The 21,461-nt window shown below is 45.2% G+C and overlaps 1 protein-coding gene across 1 annotated transcript in view; it reads right to left on the bottom strand.

The window, feature by feature from the left end:
• LOC143687832 (acid-sensing ion channel 2-like) overlaps positions 1–21,461 on the bottom strand; it is a 269,367-nt gene that overhangs the window by 78,764 nt on the left and 169,142 nt on the right. Inside the window, exon 2 of the mRNA XM_077165195.1 lies at positions 20,030–20,180. Within this exon, the coding sequence (XP_077021310.1) occupies positions 20,030–20,180 (151 nt within the window). The remainder of the gene's footprint in view (positions 1–20,029; positions 20,181–21,461) is intronic.

The raw sequence follows: 21,461 nt of genomic DNA, 5'->3' as shown, positions 1-21,461 counted from the left end.
TCGCACCCAGGAAGCCGGTCCTGACAATAACCCAGACTGGTGGTGGACAGAGCTGTTCACATCCTCTTATTCTCAGCATCCAACGATTCCACCTGGAGTTCCTTCAGTGAGCGTGGGCCCCTAGTGAAGTAAGGGATTTGTGTGTACATACAACGTCAACACCAGATTCAAAGCGAGCGAGTGCGCGCGCGAGAGAGACACAGAGAGAGGGAGAAACAGAAAGAGAGAGAGAGAGAGAGAAAGGGAGAGAGAATGCACAAAGAAAGGGGAAGATACTACATACACTATGTTAGGAGCCCTTGTTAAAGGGGCCAAGCTGAAACCCAGGCAGTTTAACATGAAAAGACCACGTGGAATCTGTGGCAAAGCAGAGTTCAACCTGCAGAAGCCTGAATCTCACAGAACTTTTCAGGAGCATGGCTATGGCATAAGATGAGGTTTACCTATGGGCGTTTTCTACATGAGCAGAAAGGACTTGGGAGCTCTGTGGAAGGAGATGGGGAGCTGTGGATAGCATGCATCATAGGGCAGGGAAAGTACATTGCAATAAAAGAAGCTTATGTCTTTTAATCTTTGCAAATGATGGGAGGCATGCCAAGGAAATAACATTGGAGAGAAGTAGAACGGGAAGCTTCTCTGAAAAGCCAGAGGAATTTTCTAGGCTAAGGCAGGGGATGTGCTGGTACAGAACAATCTTGTGTTGGACAAAAACTGGTTTTCTAGCAGTGGCTAGGTTAGGGGGTCCAACAGATAGTTTGAGGAGAGGGTGGTTGGCCGCTTAGGGGGGTGGGTCTCAGTGCAGAAGGGCTCTGTGCACAACAGCTTCTGTTTGCAACCCCCCACCCCACCATCCTTCTCTCCACTTCCTGCCCTTTGACTTGTATAGACTGTGTTGATGAGCTCCTTTGCCCTCTGGGTTCTGGCTGGTTCTGCCAATGGTAGTCACAGGCAGGAAACTGGAGGAAGAGAGGAGAGCCAGTCTGGGTATTTGGCTTCTCAAATCTATTTGCTGGGTCACTGTAAGTTAGCTGCAGGTCACTTTGGAAGGTTACAGCTCCTGGGTTGGGAGTGGGGAGAGCTCTCCCTACTGTTCTCTCTCTGGCTTCTGATATCAGCTCCTTCCCCTGGTCCTGGTGGGCAGGTGGGTGGTGGCTCTCCTTGTTCCCAGCCGGGGACACTGCACCATCCTCTACTACTTTTCCTAAACCCTGACCAGTTTTGTAACTAGTCCTTCATTAATCATTTCTCACACTACCCAGTCTAAGGTCCCATTGATTTCCTGCTGGGATCCTGACTGGTAGAACCTCTAATCCCTGCCACCTCTGCCCCGAGGTGAGATGCCTAACCTCTGAGAGATGGCAGGAGTCCCCTCTGTGGCACCATCCGGTGAGGGACAGCCAGTCTGTTTGAGCACTCTCAGAGATGGAGGTCTCACTACCTGAAGGGCAGCCTGCTGTTTTCAAAATTTATCCTTTTACTGGGTTGAAGACTGCCTGCTTGTGGATTTTCCCTGCTGGTCCTAGCTCCACCCCTTCTTCCACTTGATGCCTCTTCAGAGATCTGAAGATGGGTACTGTCACCCAGCAGAATCTCTTCTTTTCTGTGCTAAACTTACCCAGTAGAGCGGACCACACTGTGTAACTTGGTTTCTGGAGGTCTTGCTAGTGGAGGGAGGAGCTCAGCCAGGCTGAGGCTTCTGCGGGGAAGGCCCAAGAGCCCTTTCCATCTCATCCATGGCAGCCAATTGTCTGTCCAGCTCATGGAACATTTGAGGGCCATCTCCTACACTGGGGTGGGCCAGGGTAGGTAGGGTCTGTTTCGTAGAGACAAAACACCTCCTCCACCCCAAAGGAGTGAGTCAGGCATTCAGAGGTGGAAATAGATGCCTCTTCTATCTGGTGAGTCAAAGACCCAGAGAAGGCCGGGAGAGAGGGTTAAATGCTTGGGCTCTGTGGTCAGGCAGAATCATCTCTGCAACCTTGGTGAGTTATTGAATCTCTTTGAGCTTCATTTTTCTTGTCCTCAAAATGGGTATGAACATAATAATGAGTCTTTCTTCATAGAGTGGTGACCATAGAAAGTCCTCAGCACAATAATTTGCAGTGCTAACGTCATCATAATCATTGTCATTGATTCAGTATTTCAGGCTTTCTGCAAAATCGAACTGGATCAGCCTTGTTGCTGCTTCCACATCTCTCTTTGTTTTCGCTATTTCTTCCCTAGACCGTCACGTCCACTCATCTTCCACTTGATTAATCCCTACCTATCCTTCAAGACCCATCCTCATTTTTACCACATCCTAGAAGCCTTCCTTTCATTATGTATCCCCAATATCTGGTACTTAAAATGTTCACACTTGAATACCCTGTTTTACAGATGAAGACACAAAGGGTCTGAGAGGTTACCTTGCCCTGGATACACAAAGCAAATCCAGATTTCCAACCCTCATCCATCTGGCTCTAGAGCCCCTGCACCTTGCTCTTGAGCACATGGCCTTGCTCAAATACTTGGTGCTTACTAGTGTCACTGGTCACATTCTACAGTGGGTTGTAGTCCTTTGGGTCTTCCTCATTAACACTCTTTCAGCACTCAGGCCAGGACTTCAAGCCACTCAGCTTTGAAACCCTTATCGAACATGGCGACCACAATATTGATGCATGTACAGTAGCTCTGAGGTGTTCACAGACTTTCTCTCACTAGAGCCTCCCAGCCATCAACATCACTGGATCCTCCAAGTGTCAATATTCCATTTTAACCTATTTCATTAAACTTTTTTTTTTACACTTAGCCCATTTTACAAGCGAACTTACTAAAGCTTAGAGAAAGTGAAGGGTGGGGCTAAAGTCCATGATCCATGGCCGTACAGGCCAGAGAGAGGAGGAGAGTGGTCGATAATTTACAGCACGTGGGAGCAGGGCAGAGCCCAGGATCAAGAGTTCTGGACTCCTTGTCCTCCCCTGCCCTTTGCTAGTCTGATAGACACTTCTGGTGTTATCACCAGAAGTTTGCATTAGTTCCAGATGATCAGCCTATAAGATTCCAAGATGGAAAGGGAAGGAGGGCAGAGTAGCTTAATTTCCAAAGGATTTGTCGGCGCCCAGTCTCTTCATCTTAGAGGTCAGTGGGGAGCTCATGAGTATGTGACAACGACTGGGCCCAAGACCCCAGCCCAAGACCTGAAGAATGCTGTTTGGATCCACTAGAGACACCATCTGGATCCCTCACACTCCCCTGGCTTGCATCAGAGAAACCCACGTCACAAACCCAAGGAAGCCCACGGCCGGCCCTGGGAAGAGAGGCAGGGAACTGTATCAAGAAAACCACGGGCTTTGAAGATAGGGAGATATGGCTCAGACTCCCAGCCTCGCTGCTTCCTAGCCGTGTGACCTTGGGCAAGTTAGGTAGCCTCTTTGAGCCTTACTTTCCTGTTTGGTAAAATGAAGGGTGCTGGTATCGTGTACCACTTTTAGCTCTAAAACTGCGTAGACTAGAATGGTGGTGGTGGTGGTATGAGATACTTACGGGTAAACAATCAATATAGTGTTGGTGATATTTGAAGGCAATAGTAGGAGGGAAATAGGACGTTGGTGCCAATGCCTGAGTTGGTTATTACTATTAAAATAATGCACTGAAAAATTCCACGGACTATATACTATACACAAGTGTTTTACCCTCACTGCATCTCATTTTAATCTTTTTCAAAGTGGATTAAAAAAAAATAGATGTGGCTATTCAGCCACTCACATCAAGTCGACAGAAGCTGCCTTTTTTTTCCCTCAAGACAGCGCAAAGAATACATGAGCTGCTCTCTAGTTAAAATTGGACAATGCATGACTTGTTCTCCCTCTCTGCCCCTCCCTTTACAGACAAGCCCGATAAAGCTGGCATCAATAGGTAAGAAAATCCAAACCCAGCATGGAAAAAGGCATGCTCATGCTTGATTGCTCACAGGTGACATTTTTAGACTCAGTGAGCTTTTGGAGGAAGAAAAATCAACACTTGTGTCCCCATGGTAGATGGGCTGCAATTATGTCTGTTCAGAACAGCAGCTTGATGTAGCACAATGTTCTCATGAATAGCTCGTGATCCAGGAGATTTTGAGTGTGCCATGAAGGAAAAAAAAAACAAAATAGTGGCTGCAAATTTGGTGCAGGCTGCAAGCTCCAGCCCCTTCCTTCAAAGCCACAAAGCACCTTCAGACTTTCAGGGCCCCCAGCAGCAAAAATATGTTAGGTTTTGTTTAACTGGGTGTTACCCAAGGGCATCTCTTTTTTCACTTTTTTTTTCTTTCATATTTAGGAATACTATTCTTGGTGAAAAGAGTGAAAGACAAACTCAACCCAGAAGATTCTAGACACAAGTCCTACTTCCAATACTTCTTAGCCATGAGATTATAGGAATGTCACGTGATGTCTTAGGGACTTGCTAACCACATCTGTTAAAAAGGAGTAATTAGATCCTATGCCACAGGTTGTACGAGAAATCAGAGCATGAGAGGTAGATGAAAGCACTTTGTACACTGTAGAGTTCTGTGCTCAAGTAGGGAAAGTGACATTTAATGTAAGGTCCTGACTGTGCAACAAAGAAGTGTGATTATACGTATTGCATTCCTGCTAAACAGGATATTTAACAAAACACATATTAGTGACGGCACCATGTGTGGAGCTGATCTAGTGGCGTTACAAAAGGATTTATCCCAGGGAGTCTTTAAAGAACGAGTTCCCCAATGCATTCGGGCTGAGGGATTATTAATTACCTGATAAAAAGGCTGAGGAGTCTGGGTGGGCGACAGGCATGCAGGAGACGCTACCCTTGAAAAGCTGTCAGGAAATGCCATGTCTCAGAAATCATAAAGGGAATTGGTGGATGATTAAGATTCTATTTATAAAAAACTGTTTACACACACCGATGAGGTAGTTAGGTACAACCAGACTGCTGAATGGATCATGTATTTCAATTGTGATGCGATTGTAGAATGCAAAATTATTCAAAGAATTGCTGAATTCATGGCAGCTTTTACTTATGGACTATTTTCTCAATCAAGACATATAAAAAACATGGTAGCTTTCATATCGCATGATGTCTGCGAAACATCTTGATATTCAGAAGGCACCCTCCTTTCTCCAAAAGGTTGAGAAGCCGTGGTCCAGCTCAGAGCTGCACCCGGATGTGTGTGGGAATCGCTCAGAGATCCTGGGATTCTGGGTGGGGACTGAGAGTCTGCATTTCTCACGAACTCTCAGGTGATGCCGATGCTGCTAATCAGAAGACCACGCTTTGAGTGGCAGGGCTCCCAGGGGAACAGCCGTGCTCTTTAGCAGAGCTCACCAGGCCCTTGGTGACCCGGCCCCTGCCGACCCCTCCAGCCGCAAGTCTCATCCTGAGATGCAGCCACCCCAGGCCACCCTGGGCTGCCCTTGCTGCCTCTCCCCACCCCCGTGTCTGGGCTCACCACCTACCAGCCACGCATACCCTCGTCTGCCTCCCACACCCTGCTCAGCAACCTGGCACACACGGAGACTCTGACCTTCCCGGAAGCCCCCGCTAAGATACTGTCCTCCTCCCTTTCAGAACCAACCACCTCCTCCCCTGTGCTCCATCTCCCCCTCTGTCCTGGCGCTTGAAGACACCTAACTGTTTACATGTCCCTCGTCTAGACTGACAGTATCTGCATGAAGTAGGCACTTTATGTAAAAGTTGTTCAATGAATGAATTTCCATCTATATAAAAGGAGCCCCCGAGATATCCCCTAGATGGTGAACTCTTGAAAACCTGGAAGGAGCATTTTATCTGTATCACTGAGTGCCTGGCACTTAGTAGGTGCTCAATCTAGATTTTCCGAAATAGAAGGACATGCGCTCTGACGGTGGGTCTGCATCATCCACTTCCCAGATGTTCCAATCAGACCACATCTGCTGATCTGCTGGTGGCCTGGAAGTATCAACTTGAGCGTGTACATCTTCTGCACAGCACTTGGCTTAGAGTAGGTCTTCCCAGAATGATAAAAGTTAGACTGCTTCCAGCTGCTCAATGGATGCCTGCTTCCAAGGTGCTTCTGATTGATGGCCTCATTTCTCCAGACTCCTCTCATTTTGGGGAGGTCCTCAGAGCCTGGCACAATGGCAGGAGTTTTTCCTGGGTGCAGAGATGTTGAAGAAACCATAGCAACCACTGGCATCCGCTCTTGCTTGCATCCCATTTGTGATGGGGGATAGAAAACATGTCACCCTTGATTGCTGCTCAGGCCTGCCAGCTACGGTGAAAAGTTATGAACACTTTTAATTTAATTATTATTTTCATCAAAGCGATATATGTACATAAATTTAAAAATCCGAACGGTACCGCAAGGCTTCTAATGAAAAACAGCAGTTTCCTGCTTCACCTCTCCCCACCTTCCATGTCCCACTCCTCAGGGGCAACTGTGCTCAACTGTTTTAGCTGTTTCTTTTGGTATTTATGTTCATGCTCCCATAGACATCAAATGCTTGCCAGTTATTTCTTGATTTTTAAACATTTTAGACATTATCTATTGGATTCCTACCAGGGAAGAAGATGTAGGCTTCTCATCCAAAGTCTCCCATCACATTTCCATCCCTTTCATCCTGCAAATATAGTTATATGACATTTGGGTAAATTGGTGCAGAGCTTTTACATAATTATGATGATGCAAATATTGTTGGCGTCCCAACTTTGTAATATATAATGATTTTGATCTCCGGTTTGTGAAATGTTTTTGCTTTTTCCTGTTTTTAAATTTGGTTTCATTTTGCCTTGCTTTTTGTTTATTTGGCTTTCTGTGTACCTATCACTTGAATTCCTAGTCTACGGCAGAGCTGTAAGCTGCCTCTCCTTGCTGAGAGCCACGTCCCTTAGTCTGTTGCTTCTGGCACCTCCATTCTCCTGCTCCATCTGGATTGTTCTCTGGGCCTCCTCTCAACTGTTGTCCTGGCTTTTCCCTTCAGCCTCGCTGGGGAATTCTCTTTAGGACAGATCCCCTGTTTCTTGAATCTTATGCTGTTCCCTCTTTAAGTTTACTCTCTCGTCCTCCAGTAGCTTCCTGAGAAAGTGTGTTTAGGAGATACTTTTTGTGAAACCAGATCCTATCCTCACGCTCGGTTTGTGCCTTGCTGGGTATTGAATTCTGTCTTAGAAATTTTTCCTCCAAACGTTTGAAGGCATTGTGCCCCGGTCCTCTCTCTGACTTCTACCACTTCTGGTCAAAGCCCAGGACATTCCGATTCTAGATCTTAGGCTCATCGCTGTTCTTTTTCTTTCTAGCAGCTTTCAATTTTTCTCTTGAACTTTAATAGTCTGAATTTCACAAAGACGTGTCTTGTGCCTTTCGCAAGGTCCATCTGTTTCGTCATTTATTGTAGACAGGATTTGGCGAACTGTTTCAATTTGGAAAATCATGAGCTTACATTGAGAGTATTTCTTTGACAATGTCCTCTTCTCCATTCTCTCTGTTATTCTAACACTCCTATAGTACGATATTGGACTTCCTGGATTGATGCTTTAATTTTCATATTTTTGTCTTTCCCATTTTCTGTCTGTTTATCTTTTTATTTTGTCTTTTTTTGAGGGGAGGGGGGAAGTTTCCCCAGATTTTTCTGTAGAATTTTTATTATCTGAGAGTTTTTTCTTCCCTAAATGTTCCTTTTTTAATAGCATTCTGAGCTTGTGTTTGTGGATGCAGTATTATCTCTTTATCTCTTTGGAGAATTTTAACTATAGCATTTTGATGTTTCCTTTTGCTTCTTGTATTTATCGAACTCTGATATAGTGCCTGCAATATCCAGACATTCTTCCATGTGCTTCACAATATTTATGCATTTCAATCTTTCTAACACCCCGATGGAGTAGATAATATTATTACTCTCATTTTGTTTTCTTTCTTTCTCTTTTATTATTATTACTCCCATTTTACAGAGAAGTTAAGGTCACACAGCTGGTAAGTGGTAAAGCTGGGATTTAAACCCAGGCTGACTGGCTCTATTGCTTGCACTGCTAACCATTGTATCTGTTTCCTCAAAGCCCATTTCACATTGGTTTCTGGTTTTGGATCCTTCCCCATTGACGGCCTCCCTCAAATGGCTGGCTCTTTGGCTGTCCATTCATAGATAAGAGGGACTTAGAAACTGTACAGCTTTTCTGTGGGTGGGAGGAATTATCAGTCAATGGGCTTCACTCTAGGGTGCTCTAACCAGGTGGTTGTGTTTTGGGGTCTCCCTAACTGGCATTATTCATGGGTTATTTTCTCCAAGAAGGGAGTCTCCAAACTTCTGCCTGGGGGGCGGGGTTGGGGGGTGGGGAGGAGTGCAGTAAGTGGGGTAGATAAGCCTGGCTGAGTGGTTTCACTACTCAGTGGCAGCATTTCCCTCCTCTCTCTGCTTTCTGTACAGCAGCCCTGCACCCTCAGCTATGCCTGGAATCCCCAAGTCCCGAGCCTGTCTGCCACAACCTTGCTGGAAAGCAAATTTTTTATCATCTGCTGGGGGAGGGAGAGCTATGTGTCTGGCTGTTTTGGGCTATGGGAGGATATCGGGGTAGAGGGGCATCTAATGGCTCTAGACTTTCAAGCAAACCTCCTAGTTTTTTGTCCCCCTGTTACTCCTGTCTTCAGTGGTATCTGATGTCTCTCATTGTCTGATACTTTCTGGGGGTTCTATGATCACAATGGTTTTGACTTTAATTGACCTCTCCACAGCAGGCCCTTATCTTTCAGCCTTAGCTGGTCAGTAGCCACTTACCCATATGCATTTCACCTTCCAGAAGTTTGCTGATACCTCCTCTCTCCCATCATCTTTGCTCTTGTGGGTTTATATTTAAAAGAAAAACTCCTTGATTGCCATCGTATACATTTTCCTCCCTCCATCTCAGGAGAGAGATGCTCTTGGTGGGTCTCTGGGTTGCACATAGCCACAACCCTTTTCTCATCCCTATAACACCAGCCTTCTTTCCAATGGTTTTCAAACTGTGTTCCACAGAGCACTAGGGTTCCTCAGGGATGCTCCAGGGGTGGGCAGGGGGAGCAAGGGAGAGAGCAAGCCAGGTTTGCTTGCCCTTGGGAAGCTTACTCAACCTCTCTGGGCCTCGGTTTCTTTATTTGCCAATGTGGATTATAACATCTTCTTAGCAGGGTAATTGAAAAGACTCTTGGGATAAAATGTTTGGAGCAAACAGCTACTACTCATAATGTTCATTTCTCTCTCACCTTGGTCCTGTCATTGTGCACAATTCCAGCATAGATTTTTTTTTTCTTTTGACAAATACTTCAACAAATATTTATTGCTCTGGTATAAATCAGTAAGTCAAATAGTTCAAGATCCCTGTCTTCTTGGACTTTATGCTTTAGAGGAAGGGGACAAAGAACAACAAAAAATGTGAGCATATAAAATAAATAAATTATATGATATATATGAAGGTGATACGTGTTATGGAAAAAAAGGAAAAATGAAGCAGGATAAAGAAGGTTGAGGAGTGAGGTGTAGGGGTTGCAGTTTTAAATGGGACAGCAGGGTCCTCACTGAGGAAGCGATATTTAACACAGACTTGATGGAAGTGAGGCAAACAGCCATGCAGATATCTGAGCAAAGAGAATTCCAGGCAGGGGGTCAGGGAACGCAGTCACCCTAAAGGAAGAGTGCTCCTGGAGTATTCTAGAAGCAGCAGGGAAGACAGCGTAGCTAGAGCCAAGCGAACAAGGGGACATTAGGGGTGATGAGGCAAGAGATAATGGGGTCAACACTAGGATTTGAGTAAATCAGGGTAGATTTTATTTGATGAAAAAAGTGTAGTTTGCATCAGAGGAGTGAGCAACAGAGGGAGGTGAAGGGGGGAACTTGTTGATAGTCCTTCCAGCCTTTGAACCTGTCCATTTAGAATTTGAGTTGATTAGAAAGTTCTCTGTACACAGATTCTGGTTTCCTTGATGTAAACTGCCCCGAACCCTTCCCCACACCCCCATTTCCCCCAGCCATGACACTTCACGGACAACCTGTCTAGCCCACAGGAATTCTCTGGGAACTCCTTCCTCACTAGCCATCCACCCAGCTTCCGTAGGTTCCCTCACGTCCTAACGTGAACTCACTCCTCTGCCACTGCTGAAGGGTCCAGGGGTGGATACCCACTTAAGCTGGGCCAATGATTTCCTTCCTTGTTTGTTTTTGTTTTTGTTTTTTGTTAGACTGTCCTGACAGTCTCTTGCCGGTGGTAGGATTTGTAAAATAACAAATCTATTTTAAACTCAGGATCTATTGGAGCCATGTCTGGAAAATTATATATGTGTGGGAGATGCCCATCTCCAGTGAGAGAAAACAAAAGTGATTCAAAGAGAGGAGACATGAGGGAAAGGGTGAGAGAACCGAGGGTGTACGAGCTGTTCTTTCCAGTTGCTTCTGATGTCGCATCCTTAGCCTTCTTGCTGTTTGGTTGTTGAAGCTTGCCTTGGATTCTGGGGGCAACATAATTCCTCTTACGCTTAAGCTTGTTCAACTTGGGTTTCTTTCATGTGCAACCTAGATAAACCACTGCCTATTTTTAACTTTTCATTTTGAAATAATTTCAAACTTTACTGGACAATTACAAAAACAATACAAACCCCATATAGAAAATTCTAACAAACCCCTACTCCATTCCCCAGAAACCTAGATCTACCAATTCCAACATTTTGCCTCATTTGCTATATCATTCCATCCATCCATCATCTATCTATCTATCTATCTATCTATCTATCTATCTATCTATCTATCTATCTATCTATCTATCTATCTATCTATCTATCCATCTATCCATCCATCCATCCATCCATCCATCCATCCATCCATCCATCCATCCATCCATCCATCCATCCATCCATCCATCCATCCATCTATCCATCCATCCATCCATCCATCCATCCATCCATCCATCCATTCATCCACTTTCTGAACATCTGACAGCAGGTTACAACATCACACTCCTTGAGCACATAATACTTCCATGCGCATTTCCTATGCATGAGGACACTCACCCGTGCAACAATCACCTTAAGCGCAGTCACCAATTTCAGAAAATTCAAGGTTGGTATAAAGCTGACATTCTATACTCCGATTTCTTTTAGTCCCAATAATGTCCCTTTGAGTCCTTTTTTCTCCCTTTTTATATCTGATCCATTATTATGTATTGCATTTAACTGTCTATCTCTTATTTTCCCTTTCTTTCTCTCGCTTTTTAAACCTTGGAAACATATGCAGCATGCATATTTCCATCCCAGACTTTCCCAAGCATACCATAGCGGGATGAATCACATTCACACTGTTGCAATACCCTGCAGTCTATTACTATAACTTTCCTTCACTCCAAACAGAAACCCTATACTCATTTTGCATTAATTCCCCATTACCCCATGTAGTTCTTGCCACAAATTATATATTTAATCATTAAAATTCCAACCCACTGATTTATCATCATATTTTTTATGCATTTGCCTTTTAGACCCTGTAGGAAATAAAAAGTAGAGTTACAAATCAAAATTATTATATCAATAATATTGGTATTTATATTTACGCATGCCATTATCTTGACTGGAGATCCTTATTTTTTCATGTGGCTTCTGTCAATTACCTAGTGCCCTTTCCTTTCAACCTATAGAACTCTCTTTAGCATACCTTATAGGGCTGGTTTAGTGGTGACAAAGTCCCTCAGCTTTTATTTATCTGGGAACGTCTTAATTCTTCCTTCATTTTTGAAGGACAGTTTTGGTGGATACAGAATTCTTAGCTGCAATTCTTTGCTTTTGGCACTTTATATCTTCCTGCTGTCTTCTTGCCTCCAAGGTGTCTGATGAGAGATCAGCACTCACTCTTATTGAAGCTCCCTGGGATGTGTGACATATTGCTTTTCTCTTTCGGTTTTCAGACTTCTTTCTTTCTTTCTTTCTTTTAAATATATTTATTGTTAACAACAAATGAACATACAACATTCTTGACATACAAGCATTCTTGACATGGTTATGATCAATGGCTCACAATATCATCACACAATTGTGTATTCATCACCACGATCATTTTTTTGAACATTTGCATCTCTCCAGCAAAAGAAATTCCCTCTCATTGACCACTAGTATTTCAATCTACTCAATTTATTTTACCCTTTGTTTCCCCTATTATTTGTTTATTTCTTATCCATATTTTTCACTCATCTGTCCATACTGTAGATAAAAGGAGCATCAGACACAAGGTTTTCACACTCACATGCAGACTTCTGTCTTTATCTTTGGCAGTGAAAAATTTGATTATAACGTGGATCAGTGTGGGTCTATTTGGATTTATTTTGTTTGGAGTTCGTTGAGCATTAGATGTGCATATTCATGTCTTTCATTAAATTTGGGAAGTCTTCAGCATTTATTTCTTTGTATATTCTCTGTCCCTTTCTCCCTTTTTTCTCCTTCTGGAATTCCCACAATGTATATGTTAGTCCACCTGATGGTGTCCCACAGGTTCCTCAAACTTTTCTTGATTCTTTCCTCTTTCTGCTCCTCAGACGGTCTGATTTCAATTGTCTTATCTTAAAGTTCACTAATTCTTTCTTCTGCCAGCTCAAATCTGCTCTTTAATTCCTCTAGGGAATTTTTAATTTCTATTATTGTGGTCTTCAGCTCTGTTTTTATTTCCTTTTCATAATTTCCATTTCTCTATTGATATTCTCTGTGTCCATTTATTGTTTTCCTGATTTCCTTTAGTTATTTGTCCATGTTTTCCTTTACCTCCTTGAGTATATTTAGTACCATTTTTTTTTAGTCTTTGGAATGTCCAGATCTGGTCCTCCTCATCAGTGGTTTTTAATGCTTTAATCTTCTCCTTCGCTTGGCCTATCACTTCCTGTTTCTTTGTATGTTTTGTAATCTTTTGTTGAGACTTAGACATTTTGATATTTTAGTGTATTATCATTGGAATTTAGATTCTGAGGTGTCTGTTCCTTGTGCTTGTATCCAGCTAGTGTTATTACAGAGTTTTCCCATGAATGCCAGGAGCTAACAAAAAAAAAAAAAAAAAAGAAGAAGAAGAAGAATGGAAAAAAGAACACATCTTTCCTAGTCTTTGAAGATTGACCTAAGTGAGTGCTCCCTCCAGTGCTTATCCATGCAATAAGTTTGAAGAAAGCAGATCCTTTCTGCTGCATGTCTCATTGTTTTGGACATGTGGGTATGGCCTTAGGAATTCTCCCATTTGTCCCTTCCATGTTGCAACTTTCTCATAGCGGGGTTTTTTGGGGGGGCTGCATGGTCTGGGAATCGAACCCAGGTCTCCCACATGGGAGGCAGGCATTCTAATCACTGAACTACCTGTGCACTCCCCATAGCGGTTTTGATATATCATCGGTCAGCACGGGAAATTTTACGGAAGCTTCAGACAACACGTGAAGGCCAGCAGAGACGTATCACAGGCTAATAGTTATTAGTAGAGAATTTCAAAGGTTATTTTTAAAAACTTCAACTAGTTGTTAATATCTAGTCTCCAGTTCCTAACTTATTCACTCCTGCAACCATTTAAGTCCAGTTTTTCCTTCCTCAACCCCGAACATCACTCCAGATAAACAGCTTCCAACAGATTTGCAATGGATAAATCCAATCAGCATCATTCAGCCTCACCTCACTTGACTTCTGAGTAGCATTCAACTTTATTGACGATGCCTTCCTTCTTATAATACTTGCCTTTCTTCCATCGTCCACCCTCCTGCATTTTTCTTCTGACCTTCCTTTTCAAATCCTTACGAGACTTCCATATTATCTCGTTCTCCTGTTTTGTTCTTCTTTTACTGCAACTTCTCTATAGGCTACTTTTCAAACAGGTCATTAAACTTCAGGGTTCTCCTGCTTTGACTTCAGGCTCTCTGTTCTTCCTCCATCTACACTTTCTCGGGCAATCTTGTCCACATCCAATATTGCAATTACCACATATAGGCATTATTAACTCTCCTCATTGTCATCTAGATTTCTCAGCAGCACCTTGAAATCAGCATATTAAAATGTACATCATCATTCCATATCCCAAAGTTTGACTACTTTTCATCATTCATCAACTCCGTAACAAGTACTCTTTCATCCATTTGTTCAATGTAAAATTCCAGATGTAACTTTGACATCTATTTCTTCTTCCTTTGCCTACATCCATTACATTTCCAGTCCTATAATTTTATCTCCTAAAGATCTCTTAAATCTTTTCATTCCTTTATATTCCTACTACTTATTATTTTAATCTAAACTATCATCACCTCTTGCCTATAAATAGCAATAGTCTCTGTAAGAGATTGAATAATGGTGCACAATGATAATAGTTTCTAATCCTTGGAACCTGTAAATTTATCTTATTTGAGAAAAGGGTCTTTGCATATGATTTAAGTTAAGGATCTTGAGATGGGGATGTTATTCTGGATTATCCAGGTGAACTCTAAATGCTTCACAAGTACCCTTATAAGAAAGAGGCAGAGGGAGGTCTCACACACACACAGAGGAGAAGTCCAAGAGAAGATGAGCAGAGAGAGATTTGAAGATACTGGCCTTTGATTCTGAAGGGAGGCAGCCACCGGCCAAGGAATGCTGATAGTACCAGAAACTGGAAGAGGCAAGGACCAGATTCTCCCTTAGAGGTTCTGGAGGGAGCACAACCCTCATGAGAAATGATGTCAACACAGTGATGCTGATTTTGAACAGCTGGCTTCCAGAAATGTGAAAGAATAAACTTCTGTGTTTTAAGCCAGCAAGTTTGTGTTAATTTGTTACAACTTAATGCAGTCTCTAAACTGTCTCTTGACACCAATTTTGTCTTCTCCAAACAATTCTCCATATTACAGACTTGTGCCACTAGACATATATGGCTATTGAGCACTTGAAATGTAACCAACACAAATTGAGATGGACTGTAAAGTATAAAATATGTATACCAGTTTTAGAGATTTTGTTATGAGAATATGATGTAAAATATATTTTATATTGGTAACATTTTAAAATGATAATGTTTTCAAAATATTGGGCAATAATAATTGCATTCTTATAATGAATGACCCATGGTTCTCTTTACTTTTCTAGAAAATTTAAAATTAAATATGTGGCTCATAAAAAAAAGTTCTTCAGTAATACATGCAGTATGTTCAGTATTATTCCCCTCGAATTTGTTTCATTAAACAAATTCATATTTATTTTGTGGTTTTAAAATTTCTTTTTCATACAGTACTTTTGCTTAACATTGACCCACATATAGCCTATGACCTAATAGGTAATCCACATTTTACAATAAGGTATTGTAAACATCCCTCAAGTAAAAAGAAAAAAATCAGAGTTCTTCTCTGGTATGAAGGCAGGGTCAAAAATCTTGACGTGGATTTTCCATATCGTGGGGGTGCCACGCCCCAGCCCCCACGAGGTGGAAGGGATAGCTGTATGTGAATATGGGGGTCCCCTCTTCCCTAGGAAATGGCCTCCTCACCGCCCTGGGCACTGCACTTTAGGTCCTACACCAGCAAGCTCTCGCCCCAGGCAGCACAATGTGCCCCCCCACCCCCCGTGCTCTGTAGGGGTGCTGGGTGAGCTGCGCCCCCCCGTGCTCTGTAGGGGTGCTGGGTGAGCTGCCCTCCGCACGCAGGGCGGTTACGGGAACACTGAGTCCCTCAGACAACCGCCGGCCAGACTGGGCCCGACACATGTGCTCCTAGGATGTACATGAGGATTACTCTGCTGCCTCCAGGCCTGGGACCTGGGACCTGGGACCTGGGACCTGTGCCGGACACCGAGGCGGTGAGGGAAGGGTGGGGGGCCAGCCAGGGCGCCGTGGGGTCCTACTGCTTTAACCGGCCTTTTTCTTGATTCAGTGCCCGCTCTGCTACTGCAGTCCTTTCATTATTTCCTGGAGCATTTAGAAAGATGTTTCTGCCAACTCTTGCTGGTTGTTCAGAGCTTCCAGGGGGGGATGGAGCCCTGAAGCCTCTCATTCCTCCAGCTTGATCAGGTCCTTTGAACTGCCTATTTCTTTCCCTGGAATTTACCCAGAGGCATCCAGGCAGAGTTTCGTTTCTTAAGAATCTCCCACCAATCCTTAATTTAATCTCCTCTAAAAAACGCTGGCTATGAAATCTGTACTTCTATAAGCTAGGACAGCTTTTTTGAAAGTATATTTTGTTAGCTCTTCCATTAAAATAAAATTTCAAAAAAAGTTTTCCATGGTCAAAGACATTTGGGTAATAAATGTTGCATGCAATATACCTATCTTGGAGATTTACTAGGTAGCATGTTGAATCCTTGCAATGAACAAATGTGTTTAACTTTGTCTAATGGGGTTTCCAAGATTTTTTTTGGTTTTGACCCAGGATCCTTTTTATTCATGGACCATGTGCTAGTCCAAACACCTGAGGTTCCGTGGGACCCACTTTGAGGGACACTCTCTAGCTCCACATGAGCCTGGAATGGTCTTCCTTGGCACGGCATGTTACCAGGCTCTAATTGTCACTGTGTAAGCTGCCCCTTGCACAGAGAGGTTTGGCCAAGGGCATGCCTGATTTGGAGTGGTGTCACCCAAAAAGAAGGGATGATGATTTGCAGAGAGGTGCCCTCCACTCCCTCAGCATGAGCCCATAGGGCAGGCCCACCCCGAGGTGAAGTTTCTGACTCAGTCGTCATGGCCGTATGGCTGGTGGTGGTGCCGCAGGTAACTGTTACCTCCCCAGGTGGTCCTCTGGGTGGTCAACCTTGTACCAGAGGCGCGGTTCCTGTGCTGCAGCCTTAAACGTCTGAGAGATGAGGCTGCCCATGAGGCAAGGCAAGAAGCTTTGAGCAGAATGGGACCTCGAGATTTTGATGTGCTTCAGGACCCCATCCCAGGGCTGACGTATTGGGATGTCTTCTACTTTGGGGGCAGTTTGACTCTCCTCCTTCTGGCCATCATTATCTTCTCTCCACTGTCTACAGTTGGCTGAGCACGTTTACAGAAGAGTTCTCATTTGACTTCTTTAGAAGTAAAAATTAAAAAAACACTGTAAGGTCTTAGTTCTTCACTAAGAACTAAAAAACCCACTGTAAGGTCTTAGGGTTTTGTTTGTTTCTATTTTATGGATGAAGAAACTGAGGCTCACTCACTTGTCCATAATCACACAGCTAGTAAAGAAAGAGCTGGATCTGATTTTGGTCTGTCAGTGTGGTGGTTAGATTCAGTTGTCAACATGGCCAGGTGAAGGCACCTAGTTCTGTTGCTGTGGACATGAGCCAATGGTACGTGAACCTCATTTGTTGCTCATTACATCTGCAGTTGGCTAGGAGGCGTGCCTGCTGCAATGAATGATGTTTGATTTAATTGGTTGGTGCTTAAATGAGAGAGCACAAACTAGTACAGTCCAAGCAGCTCAGCATACCTCATCTCAGCACTTGCAGCTCAGCCCAGGCATTTGGATTTGCAGAAAGAAATCACCCTGGGGAAAGCTGTTGGAACCCAGAGGTCTGGAGAGAAGGCCAGTAGAAATCACCCTGTGCCTTCCCGCGTAAGAAAGAACTTCAGTTGAAAGTTAGCTGCCTTTCCTCTGAAGAACTAATGAAATAAATCCCCTTTTATTAAAAGCCAATCCGTCTCTGGTGTGTTGTATTCTGGTAGTTAGCAAACTAGAACAGTCGGTCTGACCCTGTGATGGTAATTTCCCCTCCCTAATATAGTGTCCCTGAACTCCATTGTTTGTGGCCACTTCCTCAACAACTATCTATTTTTTTCTTTTCTTCTCCATCATCAGCCTTGTGTCTCAAATATGGGCCTGAGCTTCTTCCTCCAGGGAACTGGGGGGTGGGAATGCCAAGGAAGCAGGGCGGCAGGTCCCTGGTGGCAGTGGCCTCCTTCCCGTGTGAGTCTGTAGGAAAGGACGGTGCCTGGGGGACCACGTGGCTGAGCAGTCAGGAAGGCTGCCTCCCACCCAGCGCCCATGGCAGGAGCAGGCCTGTCTGTGCCCAGCCCTCAGGAACAATGGTGCAGAACAAGATGAAGTTGTGCTGCCTCACTGCCGAGCGTTCTTCGCCTGCCTGAGCCACCTTTTCTCCTTCAGCAGGTGTGTGGCCCTCACCCTCATCCATAGGGCTTGTCCTCTAGGAACGAGCAGCTTTGAGCTGCCAGAGTCTCCAAGAGGCAGCTCATGGCTCAGGGACTTTCAGTGGGAGGAACGTAGCGTGGAGGAAGCCCTGATGGAAAAATCGGGGGGCCCAGGCTGGGTGGGTGGGGAGGTCACCATCCCTCGGCCTCCTTCCCTACCAAATGGGCATAAGAAGCCCTGCCTGCCACTCAGGGTGGGGTGAGGGTGATGCGACATGTGAAGGGGAAGGCCAAAAGTGAGAACAATCTCAATCCCTTTGGAGGGTGAGAGGAATGTGCTAGGATGGCTGCAGAGTCAAACTTCCAAGAAGCCTTGAGTGCAATCTGAAGCAGTTGTGGCCACTAGCCGTTAGCCACCTGTGACTATTTAACTTCAAATTAATCACATTAAATTATATTCACAACTCTGTCCCTTATTTTTACCATCCACAGTTCAAGCACTCAATAGCTACACATGGACAGTGGTTAATATATTAGGCAGTGCAGATAGAGAACATTTCCATCATGGCAGAACGTTCTATGGGTCAGCCCTGATGATAGGAAATAACCAGTTTCACCTGCCCCTGCCCCCTGCTTTAAACCCTTGCTCCTCCATGCAACTGCTTCCCCATCACTCAGCTTCAAAGGAAACCTTTTAGCTGGTCTAGCACCAAAAGATGGCTCAGGCTCCCGGCCGGGATGAGACTGGAATTTTCTTAGGGATTCTGTGTGCAAGTCTTTCTCCTAGTGAGATAACAAGTCCTGGAAGGCAGGGGCTTCGTCTCCTGCCTTCAGCATCCCTGGCCTCGGTGTTAGGCACACAGGAGGTCCTTAATTTCCATTGCGGATTTGTCCTGAATTGGGACAACTCAGGGTCCAGGTGAAGCTTGAGTCAAGTCCTTTGCTCGGTCACAAACGTACTGCCCAAAGTCGCCACTGCGGTGACGTGCGTGGCAGCCGTCTCATGCTTCCGTCCAGGCAGCGGGCGGGCTAACTACAAGGTGAGTGGCCACGCGCGCGGGGGGCGGCGGCGGGGGGGGGCTGGAGTGGGAGAGGGGAGAAGGTTCGGAGTTTGCAGTCATTCGTCCCTGGGTCCTCGCTGTCTCAGGGCCACTCCTCAGAATCTGGGGAACTGGCTCCAGTAATCTCGGGGTGGGGACAGCTAGAGCTGGGGGCTGCATCCTGTCGCCAGAGGGACAGGGGCTGGCTGCTTGGCCTCCGCCCCTCTTCATTTCCAACCTGAGTGCCCCAGGTCTCCCTCCCACTGGCATCTTCTCTCACTCCTCCTCCTCTTCCTCCTCTTCTGGCCCCTCCCAGGTTCATCTCTTGACACTTCCCACCCCACGATGCCCGAGGTAATAAGCATACTTAGTGAATAGTTTGCTTTCACCAAATACATGAATAAATGAATTCATGAAATAAGTTTCAGAGCTTATACACCTGGTCCCCCAGGAACTCACACAGGCTTGTGCCAGGCTCCTGAATACGTGGACTTTAGTTTTCCAACACTCCCTCCACTGTCTGAAGTAGGTGGGACCCTGCTTTCCTTCAGCCGAGCCATCCCAGCTAGGTTGGGGCATTCAAGATGGCTGGGAGAGAAAGGAGCTGGCTCATCCCTTCCTCTTCTCCTGAAATCAAGCCACCCACCTGCCCAATTGTATCTGTTAATCTGTATCTTCCCCAAAGCCTCCTGGACACCCCCCCCCCCCCCCCCCCCAGTATTCCCATCTGCTGCCCTCTCCCACCTGGTGAAATCGAAGGAACCCCAAGGCGTCACAGCCCATGCGGGGGCCCCATTACAATTTACCAGCACGTCACCAGCCCCTCATTAGAAAAGCCCATCCTTCGCAGGGTGGGCAAAGAAAGCCCACCTGGGCCAACCAAAGTCTTCGGGCATTGGTGCTGCAGCCCTCCGCGTTGCCCAGTGCCCCTGGTCCCTGTGCCCAGCTCACCTGTCTCTCCCCAGATGGGCAGGTACTCATCTTGCTGAATGTCCAGCATGATCTCCAGCCCGTTGCCTGTCCCCCCCTTGACCGTGGTGAGCAGAGGTTTGCCATCCTCGCCTGAGTTAAACATGTAACACTTCCCATATTTTGTAAACACCTGAAGGAGAAAAGAGAAAGAGAGAAGCACATGGGTAACTTCAGACTGGGTTGCAGAGATTGATGAGATACTGGACGTCCAACACAGTGTCGGCCAGAGTTCCCACACTGGTCACAGTCACCCCCTTTTGGGGACCACTGGTCCCTTGCCATGGCTGATGGCCTGATTTATACCAAGTGGATTCTGGTATTAAAAAAACAAAACAAAACAATCTGGACTCTCTTTGGGTTTTGTTGTGATGGGCCTTGGTCTCTTATGATTAAATTGTTAAATGCCATCTGTAAACTCCTGGTCCTCTGATCCATTCCTCCAGCCTTGAGCTTTCTCCAGGGCTCTAGATCCACTTCCAGCCCACGGTGCCCGGTGAGCATACCCTCAGGGTGCCCCACGGTTCCCTAACACTCAGCATTCTCTAAAGGGAGCCAATCACCCTCCTACACTTCCCTGGCCCATTGGACAACCATCCTTCCCACCTGCCTCACGGAATAGCATTGCCATCTGCCAAGGTGCTCAAGCAGGAGCCCTTAAAGTCACTGGGGACTCTTCCTCTCCTTCATCCGCTACGTACAATCAAACATCAAGGCCTGCCAGCACTGTCTGGATATTCATTGGATTTTGCCTTTTCTTGTCTATGCCGCCATCGTTTAGGACCCAATCATTTCTTGCCTGGGTTGTTGTACTTTCCTGGCTGGACTTCTTGATTCCAGACAACCTGCTGCAGTCTATCCTCTCAGCTAACCACAGCTTACTCTTTCTGATTATGACTTAAAATCTGTCATATGCTTAAAATCTTTTGGGCTATAGTCTAGACCTCGATGCCTATGTGTCATGATACCCTCTGTCTACTCCTCCTGCTTTCTCTCCTGCCGCTTCCTATCGGAGTCCACAGGAATCCACTAGAAGGGAAACTCCATGGGCTCAGGGACTACATCTGCTTATTCACTGAGTACCCAGCCATTGTTTAGCACAGTGCATGGCGCCAGGGGGTGCTGGGAAAATGCTTGTTTAATGAATGAATGAGTGGAGTCAGACAAAACAACTTGCAGCATTTCGGATGTGCCCTGCTGGTTCACACACTTGTGGCTTTCTACTTGTGCTTTCTGCCATCTGTGACTCTTCTCATTCCTTTCTCTGCTGGGCAACCTCTAGCTGTTTGCTGACATCGACTGATGCATTTCCTCCCCCAAGGAAACCGGTCTGAGGCCCGACCAAGTTGGGTTACCACCTCCTCCCTTTTCCATGTTCCTTCACCTGTCACATGGCACTGAATGGTTGGTCTTG

The sequence above is a fragment of the Tamandua tetradactyla genome, chromosome 6, assembly GCF_023851605.1.
Source record: "Tamandua tetradactyla isolate mTamTet1 chromosome 6, mTamTet1.pri, whole genome shotgun sequence".
NCBI classification, from domain to species: Eukaryota; Metazoa; Chordata; class Mammalia; order Pilosa; family Myrmecophagidae; genus Tamandua; species Tamandua tetradactyla.
The sequence above is the reverse complement of the archived record's forward strand: the minus strand, read 5'-3'. Positions and strand labels throughout refer to the sequence as shown.